The sequence below is a fragment of the Cricetulus griseus genome, chromosome 2 (genome assembly GCF_003668045.3).
Source record: "Cricetulus griseus strain 17A/GY chromosome 2, alternate assembly CriGri-PICRH-1.0, whole genome shotgun sequence".
In the NCBI taxonomy this organism is placed as follows: domain Eukaryota; kingdom Metazoa; phylum Chordata; class Mammalia; order Rodentia; family Cricetidae; genus Cricetulus; species Cricetulus griseus.
The window spans coordinates 345360459-345387610 of record NC_048595.1 but is presented as its reverse complement, the minus strand read 5'-3'; the positions used below and the strand labels follow the sequence as shown (position 1 = coordinate 345387610).

General features: G+C 41.1%; 1 protein-coding gene across 2 annotated transcripts in view; it reads right to left on the bottom strand.

Annotated features, from left to right (window-relative positions):
* Positions 1-26977, bottom strand: part of Golph3 (golgi phosphoprotein 3) — a 30038-nt gene extending 3061 nt beyond the window's left edge. The window contains exons 1-3 of one of the 2 annotated variants that reach the window (XM_027401252.2): positions 26474-26977; positions 9725-9856; positions 4337-4451 (exon numbers count right to left, since the gene is read on the bottom strand). In XM_027401252.2, the coding sequence (XP_027257053.1) occupies positions 4337-4451; positions 9725-9856; positions 26474-26698 (472 nt within the window). In that variant the 5' untranslated portion in view covers positions 26699-26977. The remainder of the gene's footprint in view (positions 1-4336; positions 4452-9724; positions 9857-26473) is intronic. The other variant, XM_027401253.2, reaches the window with a different exon arrangement.
* Between the last annotated feature and the right edge of the window lie 175 nt (positions 26978-27152).

Genomic DNA, 27152 nt, shown 5'->3' with positions numbered 1-27152 from the left:
CCCCTTCCTTCGGCATAGACTCTAAGGCTGTGAAGTTTTAGAACACTAAGAGAATCTACATTACTAAAGCTGTAACATGGAGAGTAACATGGAGCTATTTAAAATTTCAGTCCCTCAGCTCTACAAGCCACATTTTAAGTATGAAAAGTCGTAAGTAGCTGGCCTATTAGTTACTCACTAGGCAGCACAGAACACTGTTATCACAGGAAGGACTAGTGAACTGTGGCACCTGGAATGAATTTCTGTTCAGATGGCCACAGAAACTATTTTATTGTCACCTAACAGTAAAAAATTATCCTTGGCAGGAGCTCAGTAACACTTAAGCGTACATGATGCTCACACAGGGCCGGGAGTTTGATCCCAGCATCCACGTCAGGTGCCTCACAGCCAGCTTTAACTCCAAATTCCGGGGGTGGGGGGGGGTGGGGGGGCAATGCCTTATGACCTTTTCCAGGCACCTGGTATACACACATACAGTCAGGGACACATACATAAAATAAAAATTAAAAGACTACCTGGACAGCAAAACAATCCTTGTTTTAGAAATATGGGGAAAATAATTTTCAGATACTGGTCATAAAGCATTCCAAAATGAGACTTTCGGGCAAAACCTATTGAGTTTCAGAATTGTCCCAACTACACTCCCTAGTATATCCAAAGTAACAAAAACGCACAGCACAGCGGTCACCCTAACTCAGTCACCCCACCCAAGTCTGTGGTCAGAGATCAAGATGGCTAAAGCAGCTGAAAGATACAAGGCAGAGTACAGAAGGTCTAGAGACCTGCACCATATTCTCAAGTCTCGGAAAACTAAGCCACACAAGTTGAATCGAGAAACTGCAAAGCTAAGCAAAAAGACAAATACCAAAAAGTTAGACGATGCCAAGAGTTTTCAGAGAGGTGAGTAAAACCTGTATACCAACTAGCCTAAGGGGAACACTTATGGACTGTCTGAGACACAAGAGGACCAGGAAAGACCACACTTTAGGAACAAGGCTGAACTAGTCTCAAGCGAAAACTACTCTGGCCTGTACTATCCAAGCTTTAAAGCATGATCCACAAGTCACTTAAATGTCTGTCTACCAAAGGAAAAGCCAACAGTCCCCCCACCCCAGAGGAAGAGAGACAATACGGAGATTGAATTCAGGACCTCCCATATTCTAGGCAGGCACCCTAAAAATCAAACACTCTTTAAACAAAGACAGCAAGTTCAGAATTTTATATTCACAATGCTGAGTGTTCAATTTTAAAACAGTAACACATTAGATTTACAAAGAACAAAATGTGTCCCAAAACTAATGGGGAATGGAAATAGCCAACCAAATCAACTATGAACAAAAAATAACAAAATGATAATCAGCAAACAAGGATTTTAAAGAGAGCTAGTATAACACCTATGCAATTTAAAGGAAATGAGCACAAAATAGGAACTACCTTTTAGAAAGAATTATCTGAGACAGGCTTTTATTACATTATTTGGCATGTATGTGTGTACACATGTACGTGACTCATGCCACAAATGCGGAGATCAGAGGACAGCTTGCAGGAGTCCGTTCTTTCTTTCCATTGGGTTATCAGGCCTGGCAGCAAGTACCTTTAACTCTGAGTCATCTCATTGGTCCATGCAAGAATCATTAAAATGTTGCAATTTACTTTGGAAAAGGACTTAATGAATATGATAAAAGGTTGGTACTGTGAATTACTAATAAGCAAGGCCATTTTGTTCATTTAAAGAAAAACATTTCAAATAAAAAGTCACAACAAATCAGTCTCTGCAAACGCCTATGGTCTCAAACATGCACACACACTACTTCATAAGGTAGTATTTACAATGTTCTTGGGAATCATAGTACCAAGAATATAAACATTAAGACTTATTTCTAACCTTTTAGGAATTACAATTAAGTGAAAAGAAACCTTCATAATTTACTGGCTAGAATAAAATGGGAATGGGGCCCTAAGAACAAAATGAGGCATTAGAAATGATTAATAAGGGTTATCTCTAAGAAAGTTACGGGGGAAGGGGCACTCAAGCTACATCTAGTCTTCCAGAAAGAATAAACATTTAAGAACAGAAGAAACAGCACAAGTGCACAGCAGTGATGACCTTCTTTCAAAGGTTCTTGTAACTTCCAACTTTTAACTCAATCTGTCATCTCCCAAAGTGCCTACTCATCACCTGACAGCTTGGGTTTTGGATTTTATCGTTTCCTAATGCCAGTGTCAGGAAAGCAAACAACCCTAACCTAAAATCAGACATGTATTAGCTAACTTTGGAGAATACAAGCTAATACAACAGAAGATGATAGCCACATTTATATAAATACTTAAAAATCTACACTTTAACTCTGCCATAAACTATGCATACAGTAATCTATATGATGTCAAAGAAACACTTTCTCCTAGCAACACTAGCTAATTCATTATTACTGTCTGAATACACTTATATTTCCACAGAACTGAAGTGCAACACAACTGTGTTCTAACAGTCTGTCACACTTCAGATGACATCTTGACTATCTCAGGGAACCAGGCATGGCAGCAAGTGCCTGTTTATCTGCTGAGCCTTCTCACTGGCCCACTCTAATCTTCTGAAAAGGTACATTTTCTTTTGTGTGTAGAATTTTTGCCTTTTAAAGGTCTAATCCAAACTCTACTTCCTATTTTTCCCTTAACCAAACTTTTAGAGAGCTATGAGTATTAAATTATTGGACATAATTTAACTGTCTCTGTGTAATAAGTTCATAGCATCTATGTCAGTACCATGCAACACTGGCATTCACACAGTACACCACATACTTTTCTGTAGCTCATACTTCTACAGTGCAGGGTAGGTGTCAAATCCAGGGTTTTGCACATTCTAAATCTTTTAGGACTATAACTCTGATGTGGACCACTTTGAAACAACTGAAATTTGAAAAGGAAAAAAAAAAAAATGTTCCCACCACCAAACTGTCCACAGACCTACATACTTAAAATACAGGAAAGCAGCTTGATGGCTCAGCGAGCAAAGCCACTTGCAGCCAAGCATTACCATCTCAACCTACCCCACGGCTCAAATGATGAGAACTAACTCTTGCATGTTGTCCTATGACCTCTACCCTGTGCCAGGGCACACTCACTCCCCCGCCACATCCACTCCCTCCCTCCCTCCCTCTCTCTCTAACATGTGTGCGCGCACTGCTTCTCTCTAAAAGAACATATTAGCTGGGCAGTAGGGGCACACGCCTTTAATCCCAGCACTTGGGAGGCAGAGGCAGGCGGATCTCTGTGAGTTCGAGACCAACCTGGTCTGCAAGAGCCAGTTCTAGGACAGCCTCCAAAGCCACAGAGAAATCCTGTCTCGAAAAACCAAAATAAAATAAATAAAACGTATTTAAAAACTCAAAGTTATTAGCCAGCCAGCTGAAATCTGGTCCATTTGCTCAATAGGGTGCACGTGACTGTTTTCCCCTAAGCCTTGCACATGGAACCAAGCATTCCATCACTAAGCTCCAACCAGAACCACCGTTCCTATACTAACAATGTGCTTTGTTTTCTCTTCCCTTTTTTCATGTCAACATGGCAGTTCACTACTAATATATTCCTGATAATAAAATGTGCTAAACACAACACTCTGGCATTTATAGACAATCTAAAAACATGAGGCATTGTCTAAATATTTTCCTCATGGATTCTGACCTAATCCAATGAACATCCATCCTACTGTATTGGGGGAAAGTGTATAGAATTTTTCAATGCTCTAGTGAGCTCAAGTTGAAAACCAAATTCAGTCAGCACTCACAGTAGTAAGATTTAGTAAGCAACCATACAACGTTAATTAGTTAAGTAAAACCACCTTAACCTATTAACCCAACCCCTTAGGACAATACTTGTTTGGATACACGCACTGTCAAAGGATATCCAGTGATCCAAGACACTGACCGCCAGACTGGACAAAGCCCAATGAGCCCCTGGTATACATAAGATCAAGAAATAGCTTATAGTTTATAAAGACATCCTCACAGCTTGGCCCACTCTGTAAGCAGTAAACTGTAACAATGATTCTGATAAAGAATGATGGCAACAGGCATGGTGGTGCAAGCTTTAATCCCAGCACTTAGGAGGCAAAGGCAGGTGGATCTGAGTCAGTAGCTCAGCCATGACTACAAAGCAATGAGACCTTGACTCAAACAACAGATGAGAGCTTGAAGGAAGAACATTCCATCTCATTTAGTATCTGCTCTCTCATGTAAAAGGAGATAATTTTTTTTAATTATCACTCCGCTACCATTTTCCATAATTAAAAACTTCTCTAAGCAGAATTTCATGATTACCGTTTAATACATCAGCTTACCGCTAAGTAACTCAATCCAGTTCTGGACTGTCTCTGGAGGCTGAGTCTCCTTAACATGCTTTAGAGCTTCATCAAGAAGAACATCCCCTGTTGGAGCATCCGATTTACAGACCACCTAAAACACAAGCAGTCAGAAATGATCCACTGGTACTGTCTTCCCTCAAACTCATTAGATGAAAAACAAGTATGCAAATATTTCATGCTCAGAGCACTTACTGTAATTTCACTTGATGCTGAACCTTAAGCTATTTATTTTTTTAAAGATTTATTTGTTTGTTTGTTTATTATGTATATAACATTCTGCTTCCATGTATATCTGCACACCAGAAGAGGGCACCAGATCTCATAATGGATGGCTGTGAGCCACCATGTGGCTATTTAATGCAGAAATTCATTCACTATAACATTCTTAAGACTCAGAAACAGACTCAACTATATGGAAAAATTTATATAGTAAAAGGGCATTTCACATAAGTAACAGAACTAATTTTCTCAAAAAATGTCATTAAGAAAACTTTGACAAGTTGGAACAAAAACAAAATTAAGAAATGGCTCCCTTGAGCTTATGCTCAATAAAAGATAATAAAAAATATGAAGGGAAATACAATTTTAAGGATAGGTTTTATTTTAAATGCCACTGCTAGCAGAAGCCTTAATGGCTGCAAAATTACTCTATTTCCAGCACCAAGAGGGTGAGGATCGGAGGTGGGAGGGGCCGAGGACAGTCTCTAAATCTGTAATTAAAACCTGTGTCGGGTTAAAATCTTAATAGTGAAAAAGGGGCTCAAGCACACTGGCTGCTCTTCTAGGACTTGGGTTTATTTCCAGCACCAGCTCACAATCATCTGTAACTCCAGTTCCAAGGAATCCAACACCTTCTGATCTCTGCAATTACAGCATGCATGTGGTGCAAAGACATACATGCAAACAAAACATCCAGACACATAAAAGAAAAGAAATAAACCTCAAAAACAAGAGTGGAAGATCCTGGGGAGTGAGTAGGAAAGCAGCCCATACTGCCACACTACTCAACAACCTTAGGTTCCCATAGGCTTCACTCAGGTATCTCCTAAACAACACATTTCTAGTTGAAATTCTGTAATACCAAAATTCAACCCATTACAGTACCTTGGAGCGGATATTTAAAATGTTTAAATATGACTGTTCTCTCATACTTGTTTGGCTCAATCTCACTAAATATTAAAATATGTAAGACCTTATTCTTCAGGATTACACAAGAGAAATATACAACCTTAATGCCAACCACAAATCTAGCCTTGAGGAAACAACAAAGTGAAATTTATTTTTAAATATTGGATTTAACCCAATATAACCAAAAACTGTCCCATAATAGATATTTGTTTAAAAGCTGAGATATTGTTTCCACTAATACTGTTTTTAAAAACCCAATGTGTTTTTACAGCACAGATCAATTTTCGATGGTGGCCTGATTACTATGCTGGACAGTACAGATACAGAAATATTCAGAATGTTCATTCCATGGTGCTTAGTTAGACCAGGATTTATGGAGGAGAAAAAGAACTTCGGGAGAAAAGAATACTATGTCTCTGGTGTTGCAGCCATGAAACCTACACTTTTTTCTTCCACTCCTTCCCTCTTTCCATGTGGTCAGGAGCTGGCATCATCAGCCACCTTCCTCGTGCACCCCACTTTAAGGCAAGTGATTTATCAGAGTACAAATAATCCGGCTATAAGCAGATAATTTATTTTCTTCTCAGTTCTGCTTTAAATCTTCCTCACATGTGTCACCTCCTCTATTATCTTTGCCAGGATTTTAGCCCCCAAGTCTGACCATCTTTCATTTGGAATAATTTGTCTCCTGACTAAAGGTCTTCAACTTTTTAATGTTTTGGGGATACTTTTATTTATTTGATAACTTTATAACATAGATACACTGTAACTTGATCATATCCAACCCAAACTTCCCAACCCTTCTCCTCTCACTTCAGTCCCCCACCCCCAATACACACACACACACACACTCACTCGGGGGGGGGGGGGAATATTAGCCCACTGTGTCTAGCTAGTGTGTGGCCTGTATGCACTTGGGTGTGAGAGGCAACCTACCAGTGGTCACACACACCAATCTCCCCTGCAGCCATCAGTTGCTCCTCAACTGGGGGGTGGAGGGACTTTCATGAGACCTCTCCACTTGGCGCTGGAATGCTAACTGGCTTCATCTTATACAGGTGCTGTCTGTGAGTGCACAAGGGGAACACCTTTGGCATCTTTCAGTTCCAAGCTCCAATCTGAGCTCTTCAAGGGGCAAATCTTATATTTCATTGCTCGTGACCAAAACGAATCAGAGAATCAAACAAATTCTAAATTCCTTTTAAAATGTCAAGAATAGCCAGACTTTCATCTCAGCACTTTGGGAGGCAGAGGCAGGTGGATCTCTGAGCTTCTGAGGCCAGCCTGAACTACAGAATGAGTTCCAGCACATCCAGAGCTGCAGAGAGAAACTCTGCCTTGAAAACCAAAAAAGAAAAATACTTCAGTATGTGTGGGTTTAAAATATGCGCTACAATTCTTGCTACATCCAACATAGAAGAGACGGAAAGAAGATAAAACAAGACCTCTGAGGAAATGTATTATATAGATAAAGGAGTTTCAAAAAGCCTCAAGGATTTAACAAACAATATTAGATTCATAAAATAAGAAACCCTGTGGGAACTGCAACCTTAGAGCAAAGAGGCCCAAGATCAGCTGTGCAGCAGATGGGCATGGGTGGTGAGCAATGAGGACATGTATGTGGGCAGATGCAGCCAGAAGCTAAGAAATCAAACAACCCAAAACCAGGGGGCTATAAACAGATTCTCCCTTAGAGCCTTGGGAAAAACAACACAACTACATCTCCTAACTCTGACCTCCAAAACTGAGAGAATTCTTTCTTGCTTAAAGCCCCTATGGCTGTGGTCATTTGTTAGGGTGGCTTTAAAATAACTAAAGACAGTGATGGCACATGCCTTTAATCCTAGCACTCAGGAGACTCTCTGAGTTTGAGGCCAGCCTAGTCTACATACTGAGCTCCAGGACAGATGGGACTACAGAGACACACTATCTCAAAAAAAGACTAATATAGTTGGCTTCCAGAAACAGAAGTAACGAATGAGGAAAAACAGCTACTTTTGGTTTTCTAACTGTATCATTCTTAATTAAATCAGCAATTACTTTTAAAATTTAACTAAGTCATATGGAATATTTTCCAGCAACCTTACCTTCTTCACATCACTCAGAACTAGACTGACTTAAAGTTTCACCACTGTTTCCCAGAGTCTAGCACAGTGCATGATGTACTAAAACACTGAATGAACAATGAATAAAGGAACAGACGATCACCAGTTGCTCATGCACAGCACAAAACTGACTCCTGTTAGCACAATATTCTTTCTTAGGTCAGGACTCTAATGAAAAGTTCCTAAATTAGTAACCTGTATATGCATTCTATTATTAGCTACAACGACAGCTTCCTTGGGTTGTTTTTGCCCATAAACTACTACAGTCGCTGACGAACATAAAATTGTAACCTGATTTATGATATAGTTATCCAAAACAGTAATTTGTTAAGTTTTCTCAATGCCAGCTCACTTGTCTTGAGGGCAAATGGCTGGATTTACCATAGAGATGCCATGAAAGCGTTTCTATGGTGTCAGCCTATAATCTCGGCAGTCCAGGGACTGTCAGAAGATCTAAATTCAAAGCCTTGCAAGTGCTACACAGCAAGACTGACTCAAACAAACATGTCCACATTACTCCACTCATCCAGTACTGAGCTCAAACACAGGCCCTCACACACTCTAAGGGAGCACTCACCCTAAGCTAGCTGCATTTACTCCAATCCAGCAATATTACTTCCTGCATATAACTTTCATTAACACATTATGACATGCCTTCTTATAACATTATCATGCTCTGGTTTATCAGTCAGAAAATTCAGAGCAAGGAATGAAGCACAGGCTTGTATTCTTCGTGCTCTGCAGACAGAGTCAGCAGACCTCCAGGTGAAGGCCAGCATGAGCTACATAGTGAGTTCCAGGGTCAGCCTTGGTTACATTTGTTAGAATCCTTTATCACTTATTACAGAAGTAGCGATTAACATTCTAGGTATCAGCTCCAGAATATTTGTTACTATGAATTTGGTTGTATATAGAATATATACTGGGTGCATTGTATTCTCAAATAGACCCCAGAGAAAGGAATCCTTCTCACCGGGGTGTCACAGTAAGCGCTGCAGCCTCAGATCTCACACTATGTAAACGTAGTTTTCCCTTTGATATATAGCACTGAGAAGCCCCCTTTAATGAATTAACAGCATGTATTGCAAGTCACATGCCCCAAGACTTAAGTTTGCCAGGACGTTTTGCAAGTCACGTCCAGGAGAAGAGATGTAAGACACCGGCTTTTCTCAAGATCCTACCCGCCTTCCTGGCTCTAAGAGATATGCATGTTTTATTGTCAGAAAATTGTCAAAATTAGAAGTCTTGTGAAATAAAAGAGACCTCAGGAGAACTTTTAAAAGAAACTTCTGGAAGACTTTTTAGAAAGAACTTTGAACAATTTTTAAGAACTTTGGAGGAGAAAGTTTTTAAACAGAAGTCTTAAAGAGAGCTTTTGAGAGAGAACTTTTTGGGGAAGCCTCCATCTTTGAAGAATAGAGAACCATGAGAGAAACGCATGTGTGAGCCGGTTTATCTCCCTCTCACCCTCAGACTCCTTTTACAAAAACCCTACCCACCTGCTGTCTGCTAGCCCCTAGCCTGGACCCTGAGAGAGCATCATGACTGGAACTTGAATGCTGTTGTTAACTCTTGTCTTAAAACACTAAACGGCAACAAGATGTTTGGTTCTGGCCTAATTCTTGGATTTATGCATATAATACAATTACATAAATAAATAAATAAGTAAATAAATTTAAGAATTGGATTTGAAACACCATGTCCAAAGCATAAGAAACAGTCTTGAATATCTGAGATTGAGGCTAAAGTTAAAAATCCAAAACTAGCATATATATTTCTGTCCTACCACAGCAGTACCTACCTACAACTTCACTGTGGACAAGAGAGATGAAAAGCAATCACATTCTCCCCAAAAAATGAATGCCCTATGAGTAATTACTTTCCACAAAACTCCTGAACTGTCTAAAGTTATCTCAAGGTCTTCAGACGCAAACAAAATTCAGCATCTTGCTAGGATGCAGCAGTCAGTGACTGACATCATTTGTTACATATGCAAAGAACCAGAAAAACCAAGAATGCAATCCAATAAAGATAATCTTAAACTATTTAAACATTTTAAGCTATTAAAATATTCATCACTTATACAGAACAAATTCTTGCAAATGGGGGAATTATTTAGAAGTGCTCTTACCTTTCTTGTTAAAAGACTTTTTCTTCTCATTCCACAAGCCTCTAGTTGTAACCTTCCTCTCAATGCTAATTCAATTAACATACAGCCACGTAATCCAGAGGATATACAGTCATTCCAAAATGATGTATAACCCTATTTTAAAAGAACAAGGAAAACAAAACAGTCAATTCACCTTGACTCTAGAGTAGAAATAGCAACTGTGAGTACTTTTCACCACAGGCTTTTTCTTTTAGGTCACCAACCAGCTCCCAAGTCATGGTATGGGGACTTACTAGTTTTGAATGCTCTGCCTTAGCTTATTTCTTTCCTTGCTAAGTAACTTTTTTTTTAAGAAATATATTCTTTTTTTAAAGATTTTATTTATTATGTATACAACATTCTGCTTCCATGTATATCTGCACACCAGAATAAGGAACCAGATCTCATAACGGATGGTTGTAAGCCACCATGTGGTTGCTGGGAATTGAACTCAGGACCTCTGGAAGAGCAGCTGGTGCTCTTAACCTCTGAGCCATCTCTCCAGCCCCGCTAAGTAACTCTTATAACTTAACCTGTTTCTCTTCATCTATGTTTTGCCTTGGGGCTTTCTTACCTTTTCTTTCTGTATGTCTTATTCCTCTTTTGCTGGCTAACTGCTACCTGGTTTTGGGCCCCAGAAGTGTCTCTTTCTCCTTCATTCTCTTTCCTCTTCCTTCTTCCCCAGTTCAAGCCTACATTTCTCCTATTTCCTGTCTGCCAGCCCCACCCATCCCTCTCCTGCCTAGCTATTGGCAGTTCAGCTCTTTATTAGACCAATCAGGTGCCTTAGGCAGGCAAGGTGCAACAAATGCAGCAAAAACAAATTTACACATATTTACATCATTTAACAAATGTAGCATAAACAAGTACAGCACACCTTTACACAGTTAAAAGTAATATTCCTCAGCAAAAACAAATGTAACACATCTTTGCTTAGTTAAAATAATATTCCACAACACATTTTTTTTTTATAACGAAACACTAAAAATGTACTTAGTATATTGTTAATCTAGGATCTGGGAAAGGGCGGTCCTTTTATCACATATTCTTACACATGGATAAACAGCAAATAACTTTAGAGTCAAGCCGGGCAGAGTAGCACATGCCTAACACTGGGGATATGGGCATCTAATGGTTCAAGAGTTCAAGGTCAAGCTAGAGAAATGGCTCAGAGACTGAGTACTTATTGCCCTTACACAGAACCCACATAGTAGCTCACAACTTTAACTCCACTTCCCAGGGACCTAATACTCTCTTCTGGACTCCTTGGGCACCAAGCATGCACATAGTGCAAGCATACATGGAAGCAAATATCCACACACAAAATAAATTATAATTTTTAAATAAATAAAAAATGAAAAGTAAATCCCAGAATGGTGGCTCATACCTCTAGAAGTCAAGCCAGTCTGGGCTACATAAGGGAAGTCTGCCTGGTACTTTGTCATTTTTAAGAGCAGTGACCATCAGAGTTCTTTACTAATAATGTGGGGACTTAAAGTACAACCCCCATCTACCACTTCTTCTTGTCTGGTTCTTGGGGGTTTTTTTTTGTTTTTTTTTTTTTGGTTTTTTGTTTTGTTTTGTTTTGTTTTGTTTTTTTTGAGACAGGGTTTCTGTGTGTCCTGGCAGTCCTGGAATTTCACCTGCCACGGTGCTAAGATTAAAGGCATGTGCCACCACCAGCTGGCTCAAACTACCACTTTCAATGAGAGTTTTAGAAAGAGAGCATTATATAAAGGGAATTAAAGGAGGAAAGCAAAAATAGTTTTGTCAGGCATGATAGCACATGACTTTTAATCCCAGCACTTGGGAGGCAGGTGCATCTCTGTCATCTATATAGACCAGCATCCATCTACACAGTGAGATCCAGGACAGTCAGAGCTATAATTGCAGCAGTAATGGATAGATACCAAGTAAGATCTGGAGCAATTAAAGCCTTGGGAAGCCTGGGAATTGATTTCACATGAAATTATGTTACAGCTGTGTGGTTCTCACACACAAATGAGGTTCCTAGGTGAAACACCACAGTATAGGCAGAATCAACTTCATGAAGTGGGGTGGGTGTGGTGAGCACACCAGTCTGAAAATGTCAGATGGACAGATTTAGCAATTTACCTTTGATGGTGGAACGCAGAGAGCTAAATGTTACTGCCACAACTGTTCTCATGCTATGAGCCACCCAGAAAACAAGGTCTTTACTTCAGAGTTAAATTTATAAAACAAAAACTGAGTAACTCACACAGGAAAGTAGATGAACATTTAAAAAAAATTCTGTGCCAAAGTTTCTGAGGTTTATCAGAAATAAACAAGATAAATGAAGCCAGCAAAAACAGAGCAAGCAACAGAGTTGCCTAATATTTTGATAACCTAGTAAAACCCATCTCACAAAAGCATCAACAGGAATTACCAGGGGAAGTTTTGTTTTTTAAAGGTCGAGTAAAACAGACCCAAAAGAACAGTGGGGTAGTGTAACTGACCATATAACAATGCCACATGGGATGAAGTATTTTAGGGAGAAAGTAAATCAGGACCAAGTGACTCTCAGCCAGCCCAGTTCTCCAAGGAATCCACAACACGGTCTAGACCACAAGTTAGCAAAGAAGTACTCAGTCAGGAACTAGAGAAAAACTAGGCCTTGCTTCTCTAAAAAAAAGAATTACAAGAGCCTATTGGAGGCCTACAGTAATGTCTTATATGTGTCCCAGCAAAAATCTTTCCTCTCTCTAGCACAAACAAGTCAACCACTTTTAAAAATCTATGGAAAAGACTAATAACTGGCAGTTATCAAGCAGATACATTTTTAGTCCAAGAGGTAGAACTAACTAGCTGTGTTTACATATACAGCTAGTATAGAGAATAAAAAAATCAAGCTGGGCGGTGGTGGCACACGTCTTTAAACCCAGCACTCAGCAAAGGCAGGTGGATCTCTGTGAGTTCGAGACTAGCCTGGTCTACAAGAGCTAGTTCAGGACAGCCTCCAAAGCCACAGAGAAATCCTGTCTTGGGGTGGGGGTGGGGGGACAACTCAATGATGTATCCAGGTGCTATCCAACTCTAACTCATGGAAACCAAATGAACAATTCAACCTTGAAGGGGTTTGAAATTCTCCAAACAGTAATGAAGGAGGCATCTTTGAGGCTGGGTCCTCCAACAAAAGGGAAAGAGCTCCGGTCAGAGTCACACTCAGGAGAGTACTGGCTAATCAGATAGCTCTTGATGAAAGACCAGCAACTGCCAGAGAGACCAAGGGCTATAAGACAGTGCCCCTCACCTCACATACCATGTACAGAACAAAAAAGACATGAGTTCAGTCAGAGGAACACAGAACAATCTGAGGCATTACAACTTCATAAGTGTGATTTAAAATAATTGTTTAGTCACTATGTCCTAAAACTTTAAGAAGGGCAGGCATTCCAAGATAAAAGTTGATTATGTACTACCCCTCAAAGAATCCAGACACGGCAAGGGACCAAAGTAGGACAAAGCATACAATAGTGCATGCCCAGGAGAAGATGCTAGCAAACCTAAAACAGCCATATCCAAAGTTTCACCACACTGTCCAGCTGTTTTTAATAACTATTAATTCCCTGATAGACAGCAACTGTCTAATAGACCAACAAGCTAATGTACTACATCGTCCTAGCTGACCAATCCTCTCCTACTGCCATGGGTCCTCATGGTCCAGGCAAAAACAAGCAGCCAATCTTCAGGGAGGACCTCATAATGTTGTATAAAACTAGCCAGGTAGGGTGGTGCACTTGGGAGATAGAGGCAGGCAGATGTCAGAGATCAAGGCCAGCCTAGTCTACATAGAAAATTAGGCCAGCCAGGGCAATACAGTGAGGCCTTGTCTCAGTTTTAAGGAAATAAAGAAGGGGAGGGGGGGAAGAAATACAAATCCTTTGGTACAGTTCTGTAGACCTTAAGTTACATTACAGAATACCATGTATTAAAAAACAAAACACTGATCTTGTCATTTATTATAATAAAACAAGTAAACTCAGCCATTTGCCAAACTTTTTGACGTTGGATCACTTTTGTTTATCATATGCATGTAACAGCTTGCCAAATATTGTAACTGTCTAGTAAGCAGGTTTTTAAATCCTAGTACAGAGGAGTTGAGGAGATGGAACGGTGGTTAAGAGCATATGCTGCTCTTTCCAGAGAACATGAGTTTGGTCCACAATACCTACATCAAGTCACTCACGACTGATTGTAACTCCAGTTCCAAGAGTATCCAATACCTGTAGCCTACCAAAGCACTCAACGTATATAACATGCAAAGACAGACAAGCACATTTAAAAATAAGGGTCAGGTGTTGGGTGTAGTTCTATCACAGAACTATGACAGCAGAGTAAGGTGACCAGCCTGGTCTTATATAACAAGTTCCAAGCCAGCCAGAGTTACAAAGTGAGACTGTCTCAAAAAGTAGCCTTGGCTTCTCTGCCCTGGCAACAGCTCTCCTGCCTTGGTCCCTCACCCCTAAAATATAATGCCTGCTCTGAGTTCACCTCTTCAGGCTCCTGGGTGTCCGCAGTGCTACTGAACTGATTAGAGACACAAATTAGTGTCAGACAGTCCCATGTCCTCTGACCTCACTCATCCCTTATGCCACAGCTTCCAAACCAGCAAGTCTGCCATTTCAAGGGACATCAACACAGCCAAGTTCACTGAGACAGAGCTGCCACAGTTAAGACGACTGGCTCTAGGACTGGTTTTGGGACTATTTAAGGGAACCTCAAACGGCAGCTTCTACTCACGTCTGAACTTTGCCTTCTCAGAGACCATAGGTTCCTTGGTCTAATGTTAGCCCTCGTCATCCTCCTCCCATGTTCTTTCTCCCATGTCTCACCTGCCCTTTTTTCTGTACCTTCCCAAGAAGTCTGAGAAAGTGTCTGGCTCAAAGATTGCCAGAGATGAGACAAATACTGTATTAGCTGAGGGGTGGGGTGGGAGGTAAAATAAATAATCCTAGTGCAAAGATTATTTATTACAAAATTCAAAAACCAATTCATTTTTATATAAGCATGCTCATATGTATATTCTTCCCGCCCCCCACACACAAAATGACCCACTTTTTAAGTAGATGAGAAAAATATTAGAATAGTAACAGCTGACAGTAATGGCTAGCTTCACTTTAGACTTTTCTGTATCCATCAGAGAAAACAAACAAGAAAAAGACTAGTTATTCAAACTTATAAGGTAACAATTAAGATGCTATCAGTAACACAATAAAGGCAAAGTACTAGAAACACTAAAAATTTGGAACTGACATACCAACTTTCAGTTTCTCAAGGCCAACATAGGCCTCTGAAAATAGTCTATCATCACTACGCCTGGATCTTCCAATCCTTTGGATCTCACCAAACAGCATTTCTTGGAAAAGTTTCTACTAAGCCCAACCCCCAAATTCATTCTCAAACAGCATCCTCTAATTTTTCTTTACCACAACTATCACAATTTTTAATTATACACATGTACACACATCTTGTATGTCTCCTTTAGCACAGTAGCTAGTATAAAGCAATTACCACAAGTAAAATTTTGAATGAGTTTCTTCCAATACTAAGGAAATATGGAATACCACACACACACCAGGAAAGAGTCTATCAATGAGACACTCTACTCAGACAGGCACATGCTTGCGTACAAGTGTGCCTGGGGAGGCCAGAAGAAGGTGTCAGATGCCCTGGGACAGGAGTTATAGGCAATGTTGAACTGGAAACTCAACTCGGGTCTTCTAGAAAAGCAACAAGATCCCTTAACTGCTGAGCCGTGTTACCGAGTCCTATTTCTTATTTTTCTGGTAAACTATTCTTTTCCTACATATACAGATTACTTGTATTTTGTTGAAAAGGCATATTTCTACCATACTCACGCGCCTTAAACTCAACCCAACCATCTTTTTTATTTCCTCTCTCCCACAAGCTATAGTGACAATGAAATCTTAGTAATTCTGTGTGGTGTAGACATAATTGCATATTTGTGGTATAGACCAGGTCAAAATACCCGTGTGTGTGTGTGTGTGTGTGTGTGTGTGTGTGTGTGTGCAGGCGCGCGTGCACGTTTTAAATATATCTTTTAATCTTCACCCAAGACTGGCACAAATTTCACAAGTTCTAATAATTTTAGGTCAGTGAGACAGGTGTTTGCAAACCTGATAACCCAGGACCCACAAGTTAAAGAGAACCCACTTTCACAAGTTGTAATCTGACCAGTAAATGCACACCATGATGCAAATGTACATAACACAGAAATAACTGGAAACATTTCTAATAATTCTAAGACCCCGCCCTAATGATGTGTCTCCACTTTTTCCACTCCTTTCTACACTCACATCTTTTTAAAAATCTTGTTTATAGTATTATTGCTGTCTCTAAAGCCCACAACTGATTCTGATATCAATCCCAGCTTATCATCCTGTGCCAATAATTTTCATATTCTGCATTCCTTGCATAATCTCTATCATAACTTACCTTGACACAATTTTTATTTGCCTTTATAATCAAGCAAGACTACTACTTTTCAGAAGAATAAACGTTCTCTTATAGGTTCTTCCTGTTGTTTCCTGTCTAAAATGTTAGTTTCCTATTTGTTAGGTCACAGCCCATATTTCACTGTGCTCAAGTATCACCACATACAGGAGCACAGAGCTCCTGGAGCCTAAATACTTGAGAGAGCCTGAAGCAGAGGATCACTTGAACCAAGGAGTTTGGGACCAGCCTGGGCTATGCTGCTTCAAATAAAACATAGAAGAGGAGCTAAGAATGCAAGTCTGTGATAGGAACTCACCTGGTATGTAATACCCTGGGTTCAACCTTCAGCATTGTAAAAAACTTGAGAAATACAGAAATGGGGGGGGGGGGCAAAAAATTAGCGATTGGGAAGCTGTCTCAGTGCATAGCACTGCTTGCTATGAAATCGAGAGGATGTAAGTTCACATATCTAGGACCCAATGGCCAAGTGTGCCTGTAACCTTAGCATAGGTGGATCCTGGGAGCTTGGTGGCCAGCCAAATTACAGACATATGCCACTCCCCACCATACTCAATTTACATTAATTTTTTAATTATTTTGAGATTATAATACAATTACATCATTTCCCCTTTCCTTTCCCTCCCTACAAATCATTCCATATACCTCTTCTTGTTCTCTTTTTTATTAATTGTTGTAACTTACACTATATGTGTGCATATTAATAATTTTTAAAGGGCTGTGGACCAGAGTTAGAGATTTAGCTCAATTGGGAGATTTGCCAATCCACAGCATGGTTACATAAGCCAAGAATGGTAGACAGTGCCTGCAATCCCAGTACTCCAGAAGCGGGGGCAGAAGGATCACAAGCTCAAGGACCTCCTCAGCTACACAGAGCTCAAAACCAGTCTGGGCTACCTAAGACCCTGTCTCAAAAATAAACAGTGGATAACAGCCCTTGCCACCCAATACCTGGAAACCTACTTTGATCCCCAGAAACTACATAATGGAAGAAGAGATCCAACTCTCACAAGCTGTCCTCTGGCCTCCAGTGGCCAGTGCTGCACACCCACACACAAATAAATATAAAAGATATTCTCTTAAATAACTTTTAAAGGTTGTAGAATCCCAGCCTAATCACCCTCTGTGAAGATTCTGGCCTTGAAGGTACTAAGCTTTATTTTGTTCCCCTAAAAACACAAAGTACCACAAAGAGGAAATGAAAAAAATCAAGATGTGGGAAGTGCTGATTACAACACAGGCAGAAGAGGCCAGACACCTCACAAGCTTTCTTCTGGAACCAGAAGGCATAAGGAAGCAACTACACCTGGCACTTAATACAACACAGCTGTAAATTTTGTGGCTCCTGATATCTCAGGAGAAGGAACAGTATTTATTCTGAAGAGGAGAAATAATGAAAACAATCACAGACTCTGGGCTTACATCTAGGGAAAAGAAACCAAAAATACTTCAGGTTTCCAGATTGCCCAGCCCAGATGGTCTGGGATTACAAAAAGGGAGGAAAAATAATGGAAATTTCAGTGAAAAGGCAGATAACGTGGTAAACATTTTACTCATTCAGTTACTTATCAAGTCCAGGATGATCAGGAAATAACAACAGTAACGAAGCTGGGCTCAGTGGCAGAGCACTTGCCTAGCATGTTCAAAGTGTGATCCCCAGCACTGAAAGGGTGGGAGAAAGGAGGAAGGAACTGTCAGTCAACAGCATTTTTTTAGCCTAAGTAATACAGTAGCCTTTAATCCTACAACAGGTTATGGGACAGACCACAAAAAGAGGTCTATTTTGCCCAGGAAACAAAGGGGTCTAAGAATTCAAAACATTTAATTTAGCTCTCCCAACTGGCAAACCATGGGTAGTTTGTGTTGGTTAGTGTTTTTTGTTAATGACACAAACTAGAGTCACCAGAGCAGAGAGCCTAAATTGAGAAAAAGCCCCCCTTAAGATCAGCCTATAAGCAATCCTGTAAGGTTTTTGTTTTGTTTTGTTTTGTTTGATGGTTTATGTTAAAGAACCCGGCCCAGTGTGGGTTGTACTATCCCTGGCAGGTGGTCTTAGAGTGTATAAGAAAGCAAACTGAACAAGCCCAAGTCGGGAGAAACAAGCCAGCATCCTCCATAGGCTCTGCTTCAATTCCTGACTCTAGGTTCCTGCATGCATTTTCTGTCCTGAGTTCCCTTAGTTACAGACTACAACTATAGGTTTCCTCTCCAAGTTGCCTTTGGTGGTGGTGTTTATCACAGCAATAGAAATATAACTATGACAGTAGTCTTGTTGCTCCTGATCTGAGACTTCCTCCCTAATCCCTAGTCTACATCCTTTATTTCCTCTAAAGTCAGTATCCAGACACACTGGAATTATCTAGAAATCTGTCTCCTATACAGACTGAATGTCCCTTAAAAGTTTAAAAAAAAAAAAAAAAAAAACTTTGAAACATCAGCACCTAGCAAAGTGGCTGACATTGGGTTCCACATTTGGATTAACTGGGAATACAAATACCAATTAAACCTGTTTTAACGTCAGAAACTGGTAAACCCTATTCAGTGATCAAACTAAAATTCATGTAATTTCTGGTTGTTTTGTTTTTCAAGACAGGGTTTCAATGTGTTAACAACCCTGGGCATCCTGGAACTGGCTCTGTAGACCAGGCTGGCCTCAAATTCACAGAGATCTGTCTGCCTCTGCCTCCCAAGTGCTAGGAAGGCTTTTTTGATTTTTGGTTGTTTGTTTTTATGGTATAAAGCTATTTAACACTGTATTTAAGAACCTGGAACTAGGGATTTGGGATTGGCTCAGTAGTTAAGAGCACCTGTTTTCAAAGAAGACCCAGGTTCAGTTCCTAGAACCAACATGCTGGCTCACAACCATCCACAAAATTCCAGTTCCAGTGTGTCTGATGCTCTCTTCTGATTTCCTAGGGCACCAGGCATTCACACATTACACATACATGCATGTAGGCAAAACACGCTTACACATAAATCTTTAAATAAAAAAGAAAATGGAACTAGGGCAAGGGTTATCATCTAGAAATAGAACTCTTAAAAATATAGCAGGCACAGGCCCTAAATTTAGTCCCAACCAAGAAATGAATCCTAAGTGACAGTAACCACCATAAGTTGACATGTAAACCCTTCAATCTCTAGTTTTTCTCAAAAAGCCAGGGATGGGCAGATATAGGTAACCTTCACATGGTCACCAAAAATAACTTTTCCTTTAAAATTTTAACTCATAATTTTCTACAATTTAATTGCTAAAGTGTTCCTCAAATGTCAGTCAAGTTCTATTGTAAATAAAATTCCTCTCAATAAAATTCATTGTTCTTTCATAAGGAAGGAGCTCTCTATGTTACAGCACAGACTGGCCTCCAACTACTGAGATCAGCAGTCCCCCTGCATTAGCCTCCCAAGTCGGCAGGCATGCCTCCCCATTGCCCCTTTCTAGGCTAGGGATGTAACTCAAATCATGCAGGTAGCATGCAAAGGCCCTGGGTGAGAACCTTACCACATACACCAAAACCCAAAAAACATTTCTGAAGTGATCTCAATGCAAACACATGTAAGACTTATTTCACTGTCTCTTCCCTCATGAAATATAAGATGAACTATATATCTACATGCTGGATATCTAAGCTTTAAATATGAAGGGAAGTAGTTTTTCCAGCACCACCTCCAAGATCAGTGTTCATGCTCTTGAGAATAATTTTACCTTCAATATGCGTGGTTTACTTAGAATATTTTACTGAGTCATGGGTACTGGTCAAGGGGAGATGGTCAACTGTAGAAGCACTTCATCTGTTGACACTGACTGAACAACTTACTAACTTTAAAAATAAATTAACTTTAGGGATGGATATGTAGTTTGGCTGTAGAGTGCTGCTTGTTTAGCAGGTGCAAGGCCCAGGTTAAAGGCCCAGCACTATGAAAGCAGTAAGAGGAAAGATAGTGCTATTCTACTGTTTTCTATCCTGTCTCATGTATGCATGTGTGTGTGCACACACGCATACACGTGCCACAACCTCAAATGTCAATCCTTGCTTCCAACCACCCAGATTTCACTGTATTTGCTCATTTGTTTACTATTTTCAGGGGACACACATTGACACACACTACTTCACTGTAGATCAGAGCACAAGTTGCCGGAGTTGGTTCTGTCCTATCATGTGGGTCCCTGTGATCAAACTCAGGTTTAGTGGCAAACATCTTTATCAGTGGAGTCATCTTCACTGGACCCCTTCCCACCTTTCTTGAGACAAGGTCTTTCGTTGTTCATTGCTGCGCACACCAGGCCACTTGACTCAGGAACATCAGAATCACAGAGAATCACTTCACTAGAAAAGCCAGCACCTTACTCTCTGAGCCATCTCCCAGCCCCTATTAGTTGTATTACAACTCTAATGTTCATGAAACAAGAAGAGAAATATCCTGCTTTCTTTTTTTTAAGTCTCTCTGTGTGTGTTACTACATGCTACCTTATAATACTGCATGTATACTCAAGGTTACATTGCAATAGTGCAATATACTAACAGGCTGCAATCTTTCCAGCTTATTTTTCATATAGACTATAAATTTCATACTTGGCTTAAAGAGATGAAAATTCAAACCCTTCAAAAATATTAAGGGAAGGGCTGGAGAGATGGTCCAGTGGTTAAGAGCATTGGCTGCTCTTCAGATATCCTGAGTTCAATTCCCAGCAAACACATGGTGGCTCACAATCAATGGTAATGAGATCTGGTGCCCTCTTCTGGCCTACAGGCATACCTGCAGGCAGAACACTATAACAAATAAATTTTTTAAAAAATGTAAGAGAATTAGTATTTAAAAAGGAATTATAAATTTCAAAATTTTTAGATTTTTAATTACTACAAACTTTTAGCACATCTTGAATTTCTGATAAAAAGGAATTATAAATTTCAAAATTTTTAGATTTTTAATTACTACAAACTTTTAGCACATCTTGAATTTCTGAAAACACACTGAATTACGACTAGCTTACAGATTTGAGAGCAGAGCTGTTAAGCATTAATTGCATATATAGAGGTAATTTCTATTTTTACAAAGCAGATATATATATATATATATATATATATATTAGTAAGTACTGTATTCCAAAGATTCATTTCAAAAGGAACTCATCTTTGGACACAGTGTAAAAACCACACAAAGTCAGTTCCATCTTTTAAACTTCCAAGCTAAGTCTGGTGGCACATCCTGTCATCTCAATACTGGGGAGTTAGAGAGGAAGAGGATCACCAATTCAAGAAAAAAAATCTCAGATTCAAGAACTGTCCAGGCTACACAGTATATTTGAGGCCTGCCAAATTGACATCTTTAAATAAACCCACCCAATCACTACTTACTTTTCAAGCATTATTGCAGTAAAGCTCTTACAAGTATCAGACTGCTAATTTTTTTTAAAGATTTATTTATTATGCATACAACATTCTGTCTGCATGTATCCCTGCACACCTGAAGAGGGCACGGGATCTCATTATAGATGGTTGTAAGCCACCATGTGGTTGCTGGGAATTGAACTCAAGACCTCTGGAAGAGCAGTCAGTTCTCTTAAACTCTGAGCCATCTCTCCACCCCAGACTGCTATTTTTAAAGGTGATGTTACTAAAGGCTATTAAAACTAAGAAAATCGGGTCACAAAAAAAAAAAAAAAAAAAAAAAAAAAAAAAAAAAAAAAAAAAACACACAACTAGAAAAAGACAGCACCAGCAGACCAGGAAGAAAACTCAAAGAACCATGTTCGAGAACATGATAAACACAAGAACACTGTTCTGAAAAGGTCTCCAGAATACCCGCTCCCATCTCCACTCCTACTCTTTCCTCAGAAGCCTCCAGGGAGAACCAAGTCGAACTACAACCGGGAGAAGACATTTCAAGGAAAAGCTATCCTAAAGCTGTCAGTAACCAGAAAGAGTTCAAGAAAACAAAAAGAAGAAATCCTAGCAGGGTGTGGTGGCACACAAATTTAATCCCAGTACTCAGGAGGCAAATGCAGAACAATCTCTGTGAGTTCAAGGCCAGCCTGATCTACAGAGTTTCAGGATAGCCAGGACTATGGAGAGAGAGAGACCCTGCCTGAATGAGGGAGGGAGGGAGGAGGGTTTTCCCACTTTTTATGAGAATTCTGAGACTTGCTAGTTCATAAAGCAAAAGACTACAATTCAACAGGCATACTTTTTTTTCTGTATGGGCAGGTATATGTATATATATGATCATGTAGATGCCAGAGGTCAACTTCCTTGTTGCTCTCAGATGGCAATCACCTTGTTTTACCAGACAGGGTTTCACACTGGTCTGGAGCTTTCAAAGTAGGCTAGAGTGGCTGGTTCAGGAGCTTCATGAGCCAGTTATCTCTGCCTCAACGTGGAACACCACTCCCAGCTTTTCACATGAGTTTTGGGCAGTAAACCCAGGGCCTTTGTGTGGCAAGCACTTTACCAGCTCCCCTACTGCAGATTAAATTGGAGCTGGAGAGGTAGCACAGTGGGTAAGAGCATTGGCAGCTACTCTTTCAGAACACCAGGGTTCAATTTTAAGTGCCCACATGGCAGCTTACAATCACCTGTAACTCAATTCTAGAGGATCCGACGCCCTCTTCTGGGCTCCTCAGGCACCAAGAAGACAGACTAGATGCACACACATACACATGAGCATGTGGGCAAAACAGTCATAGACATAAAATAAGTAAATCTTTAAATAGGTATAGGAAACAGTCAACTCCAACTTCAAGTATTTAGATCAGTCACCAATAAAGTAATTCAAAAGTTATTTAAGGGGTCAGTGTTACAGTTAGTGGTAGTACAATATGAGACCCTTGAGTTTAATCTTCTAAAACCAAAGAAAAATTATCTTAATACACTTTTTGGTTATCTAAGGAAATTCTTACTGAAGTATCCTGAAATTACTCTAGTGGAGCATCTATGAAAAAAGCACAAATACCACTTACCCTGCCCAGCCCCACACCATCCAAAGAAATCTTGCTAATTAATTACTTAATTTGACTCTATAGGTGAACCTATGTGACATCCTAGCAGTGGCCTCTAAATATCAGTCACTGACATGTCACCCAGAGTTAGTACCAGAACCCCTTAAAGGGCCCCAGGTATGGGTGTTTCAAGGAAAGAAAAAAAAACCTGAAATGCCAACCTGAATTAGAAAAAGAAAGAAAGAAAGAAAGAAAGAAAGAAAGAAAGAAAGAAAGAAAGAAAGAAAGAAAGAAAACTGACTGTCAGGACTGGAGGGAAAAAAAAAAAAAGGAAGACATGACTGCTCCTAGGTATAGGCTGCGGAAAGGGAGAAAAGAGCCAGAGGCACTGAACTGGGCCATGTGAAGGGCCCTGAGGAAGAGAGAAGAGCAAGGAGGCAAGAGGCTGGGAGTGAGCCAGGAGACAAAGAGAAAGAGAGCAAGTGGCCAAAACAGCTGGGTTACATGGGAAGAGCAGCTAGGGGAGGGCAGTGAAGCTCAGGGGCTGAAGAGGTTGAGGGTAGAGAACTGGATGACAAGTGCTGGGAGGAACCAGGACTCTGTAACGAGTACTGGCAATGCTGAGAGCCAGGCCACCAGTGTCTGCTTTAACAGGCACCCAGGTTAGCCGTTGTCCTGAGTTTGAGACCTAACAAGGTCTTTAAACAAATTCCAGGTAAGCAATCTGAAGCCAACTGCTTCTCAAGCAGCCCAGACTGACCTCCAACTTACTATATAGGTGAAGATGACCCTGAACTTCTGATATTGTTGCCACCCAAGTGCTAGGATTGTAGGCATGGACCACCAAGCTATTTGTGCAGAACTGGAAATCAAATTCAAAACTTCATGCAACGCACTCTACCCACTAAGCTATATTCCCATCACCTAGAATGTCAGTTAATAATAAATTTAACAGGGCTGGAGAGATGGCTCAGAGGTTAAGAGCACCGACTGCTCTTCCAGAGGTCCTGAGTTCAATTCCCAGCAACCACATGGTGGCTCACAACCATCCGTTGAGATCTGGTGCCCCCTTCTGGTGCACATACATATATGGAAGCAGAATGTTGTACACATAATAAATAAATAAAATCTTTAAAATAATAATAAAACAAACTAGAATCAAACACAGGCTTAAGTGCCTAGGGACAAGGTAAGAAAACTCTTGACCCTTGAAAAGAGTATGAAGCCTATGACCCTAACACTAGGGAAACAGAGGCAGGAAACTAGGAATTAGAAGCCAGCCTACACTACAAACCAAGACCCAGTCTTCTTTAAAAAAAAAAAAAAAAAAAAAAAAAAAAAAAAAAAAAAAAGACAAGGGGGAACCTCCCAAGACAGGTCACTAGTATGATGGATGATATGAGAGGAAGAAATACATACAAGGGAATCTCTAAAACCAAGAAGGCAATGCAAAATCTGAGCCTCCACCACACTTGTTGGACTTGCCTACATTTTTTTAAACAAAAAAAAAAAAAAATGCTAAAGATTAGCTGTTGTCTGGCTGAACCTTGGTCATGACTTACGAAGTAGACTATTTACGCAAAATAACCACAACAGATGTTTTCAACTACCTGGCATCAAAGAATTAAAAAAAAAAAAACTATGTAAATGTTGTAGTACCATTAAATTTCAACAAAGTCTTCCTATTATCCTCATGGGACCCAATCACAGAAAAACAAGTACTGACAACTTTAGCTTAAACATTCAGAATAATACCTCTAAAATAAAAGGCTCTTTCTCACCATTATTTCTCAAAGTGACAATACAAAAAAGTTTCTGTAAAGTTTTAGCTTGGACCAAAACGCTCACCCAGGAATGTAGTCTTTGTTTTGCTTTTCTTATTATTTCCTAAAAATGCCTCATAATTTGGTTTGTTCCAGAGGGAGGAGAAGAGTAAAGAAAAGTGTACAGCACCAGGAAGCCTGCCTTCTAAATCTAGTATTTTCTAAATGAATACTTCTAAAATCGCATCACTAAGGCAATAGCATCTAGCTTTTAAATCCCAGAACAAAAACAAAGCACACATACCACCTGTTTTCCTCATTGTAACTGCAATTAAACAGTTACTGTGCCCCTTTACAGCCAAAATGTCATCAAATTCTCTTCAAGCTGATTGCTATTAAGGCGCAGGACCATTTCCATCAAGAATCACTTCCCTGGACAGTACCTAATATCCGGGGAACACAAACAGTCCACCAAACAAAAAAAAACCAAAACAAAACAAAAACAAAAAAAAAAAAACATGCTGTTCTGGGGAACTAGAAAACTTTTTTAAAATAGGGATGAATTGGGTTTTTTGCTCTCCTTCTCGAATTCTGAAAACTTACTTAAAAACAAGACCCATACCTTTCTGACTCTCACGAAGTGTTGTCTATAAGAGTTTCCACACTGAAAGGAAACAAGCTTCCGGGCCACCTCATCACACATATGACTTATGAAATAGCCAAACGTCTGTCTTTAAAAATAACGACTTTTTTAAAGGGATGGGTTACTAGCATTTCTTCAACTTCTGTGTGTGAAACCCCTGGATATTTGGGGCGCGAAAGACCTTTCCAAAAGTTAGAATACAACTTAAGCCTATCTAACCCCTTTCGGCCTTTCATCAAATCGCTAACTTTAGTATTCACATCACTTCACGACAAAGCCCTCCCTTAAAATGGCAAAGCCGAGGGCGACAACGTGTAAAGTAACCGCAATACTAACTCGTCTCTCACTCAAACCAAGTTCACCCAAAACAAGTTACGTCCTAGGTCTTATAGCAATTTTCCATTGCCTTTTTAAACAATAACCAGTAAAATAACGTTGCTAATTCTTAACAGCATGTCGTAACTGCAACTTTACATAAAGTAGATCCGTGATAGTCTCTCAGGTCTTAAAAACTACAACAACAACAAAAAAGCTTCCATAGTTGGGAGCGGTGGTAGCTCCGAGTCTTTGGGTCTGCCGAGCTGTCTCGGGCTGGAATTGCAATCGTTGGTGCAAGAAAGCGAGGAAGAAATGCAAAGACTGCCAAGATTTCGAAAGGAAGAGGGCTTGTGAACAGAGAAAGGAAAAATCCAAGCACTCGGGGTCGGTACCGGGAGGATCTGGGACGCACAGGGCCCCTCCGGAGAAGGCTGACTCCCACACTTCTCGGGACAAGTTGGGCGCTCCAGGACGCTGGGCTCCCGAGCCAGGGGCAGGTACGGCCGCGGCCGGCGCCCACCTGGGCCCACCTGGAGCCCGCGCCCCCGCCGCCGCCCGCCCGCCCGGCCCGCCCGCACCTCTCGGTCCTTGAGGCCCAGCAGGAGCACCTCCTCCATCAGGGTCAGCCGCGTTTCCTTGGAGTCGCCCTTGTCGTCGTCGTCCTGCTCGTCGCGGCGGCTCTGCGCCTCGTCCTCGCCGCTGCCGCCGCCGCCGCCCGCCGCCCGCTCCTTGTCGGCAGCGTTCCGCGAGGCCTCGGTGCGTCGCTGCACCAGGCCCGAGCTCCGCTGGGTCAGCGAGGTCATGGCTCCGGCCGAAGCGCCGCGCCGGACCGACAGGGACGCGGGACCTGCCGGGTCTCCCTCACGGCCCCGGCCCCGGGAGCTTCCGTGTTAATTCTCGGCGCTGGGGCGATGTCCGTGGGCTGCGGGGCCGAAGGCAGTCATGAGGAGCCGGGGCTGAGCGAAGCCGGCGGCCCGGGAGTCGGCGGGGTACTCAAGGCTGCCTTCCGCCCGCGGCCGTGGCCCCACACAGCCCAGGAGCCCGAGCGGAGGCGGCGGCGGCGGCGGCGCTTCCCAATATGGCGGCGCGCGCTGACGTCACCGGAGGATGTGGCAGCGCCGGCGCGGGGCGGGGCCGGGGTGCCGGAAGCGGCGCGAGCGAGGGGCGTGGCTGGCCGCCTCCCACTCCGGCGGATTGCGGGGCTCCCAGCCATCCTAGTGTCCCCTCGGTCTGGAGACCTGAGGTCGGGATCGGTGA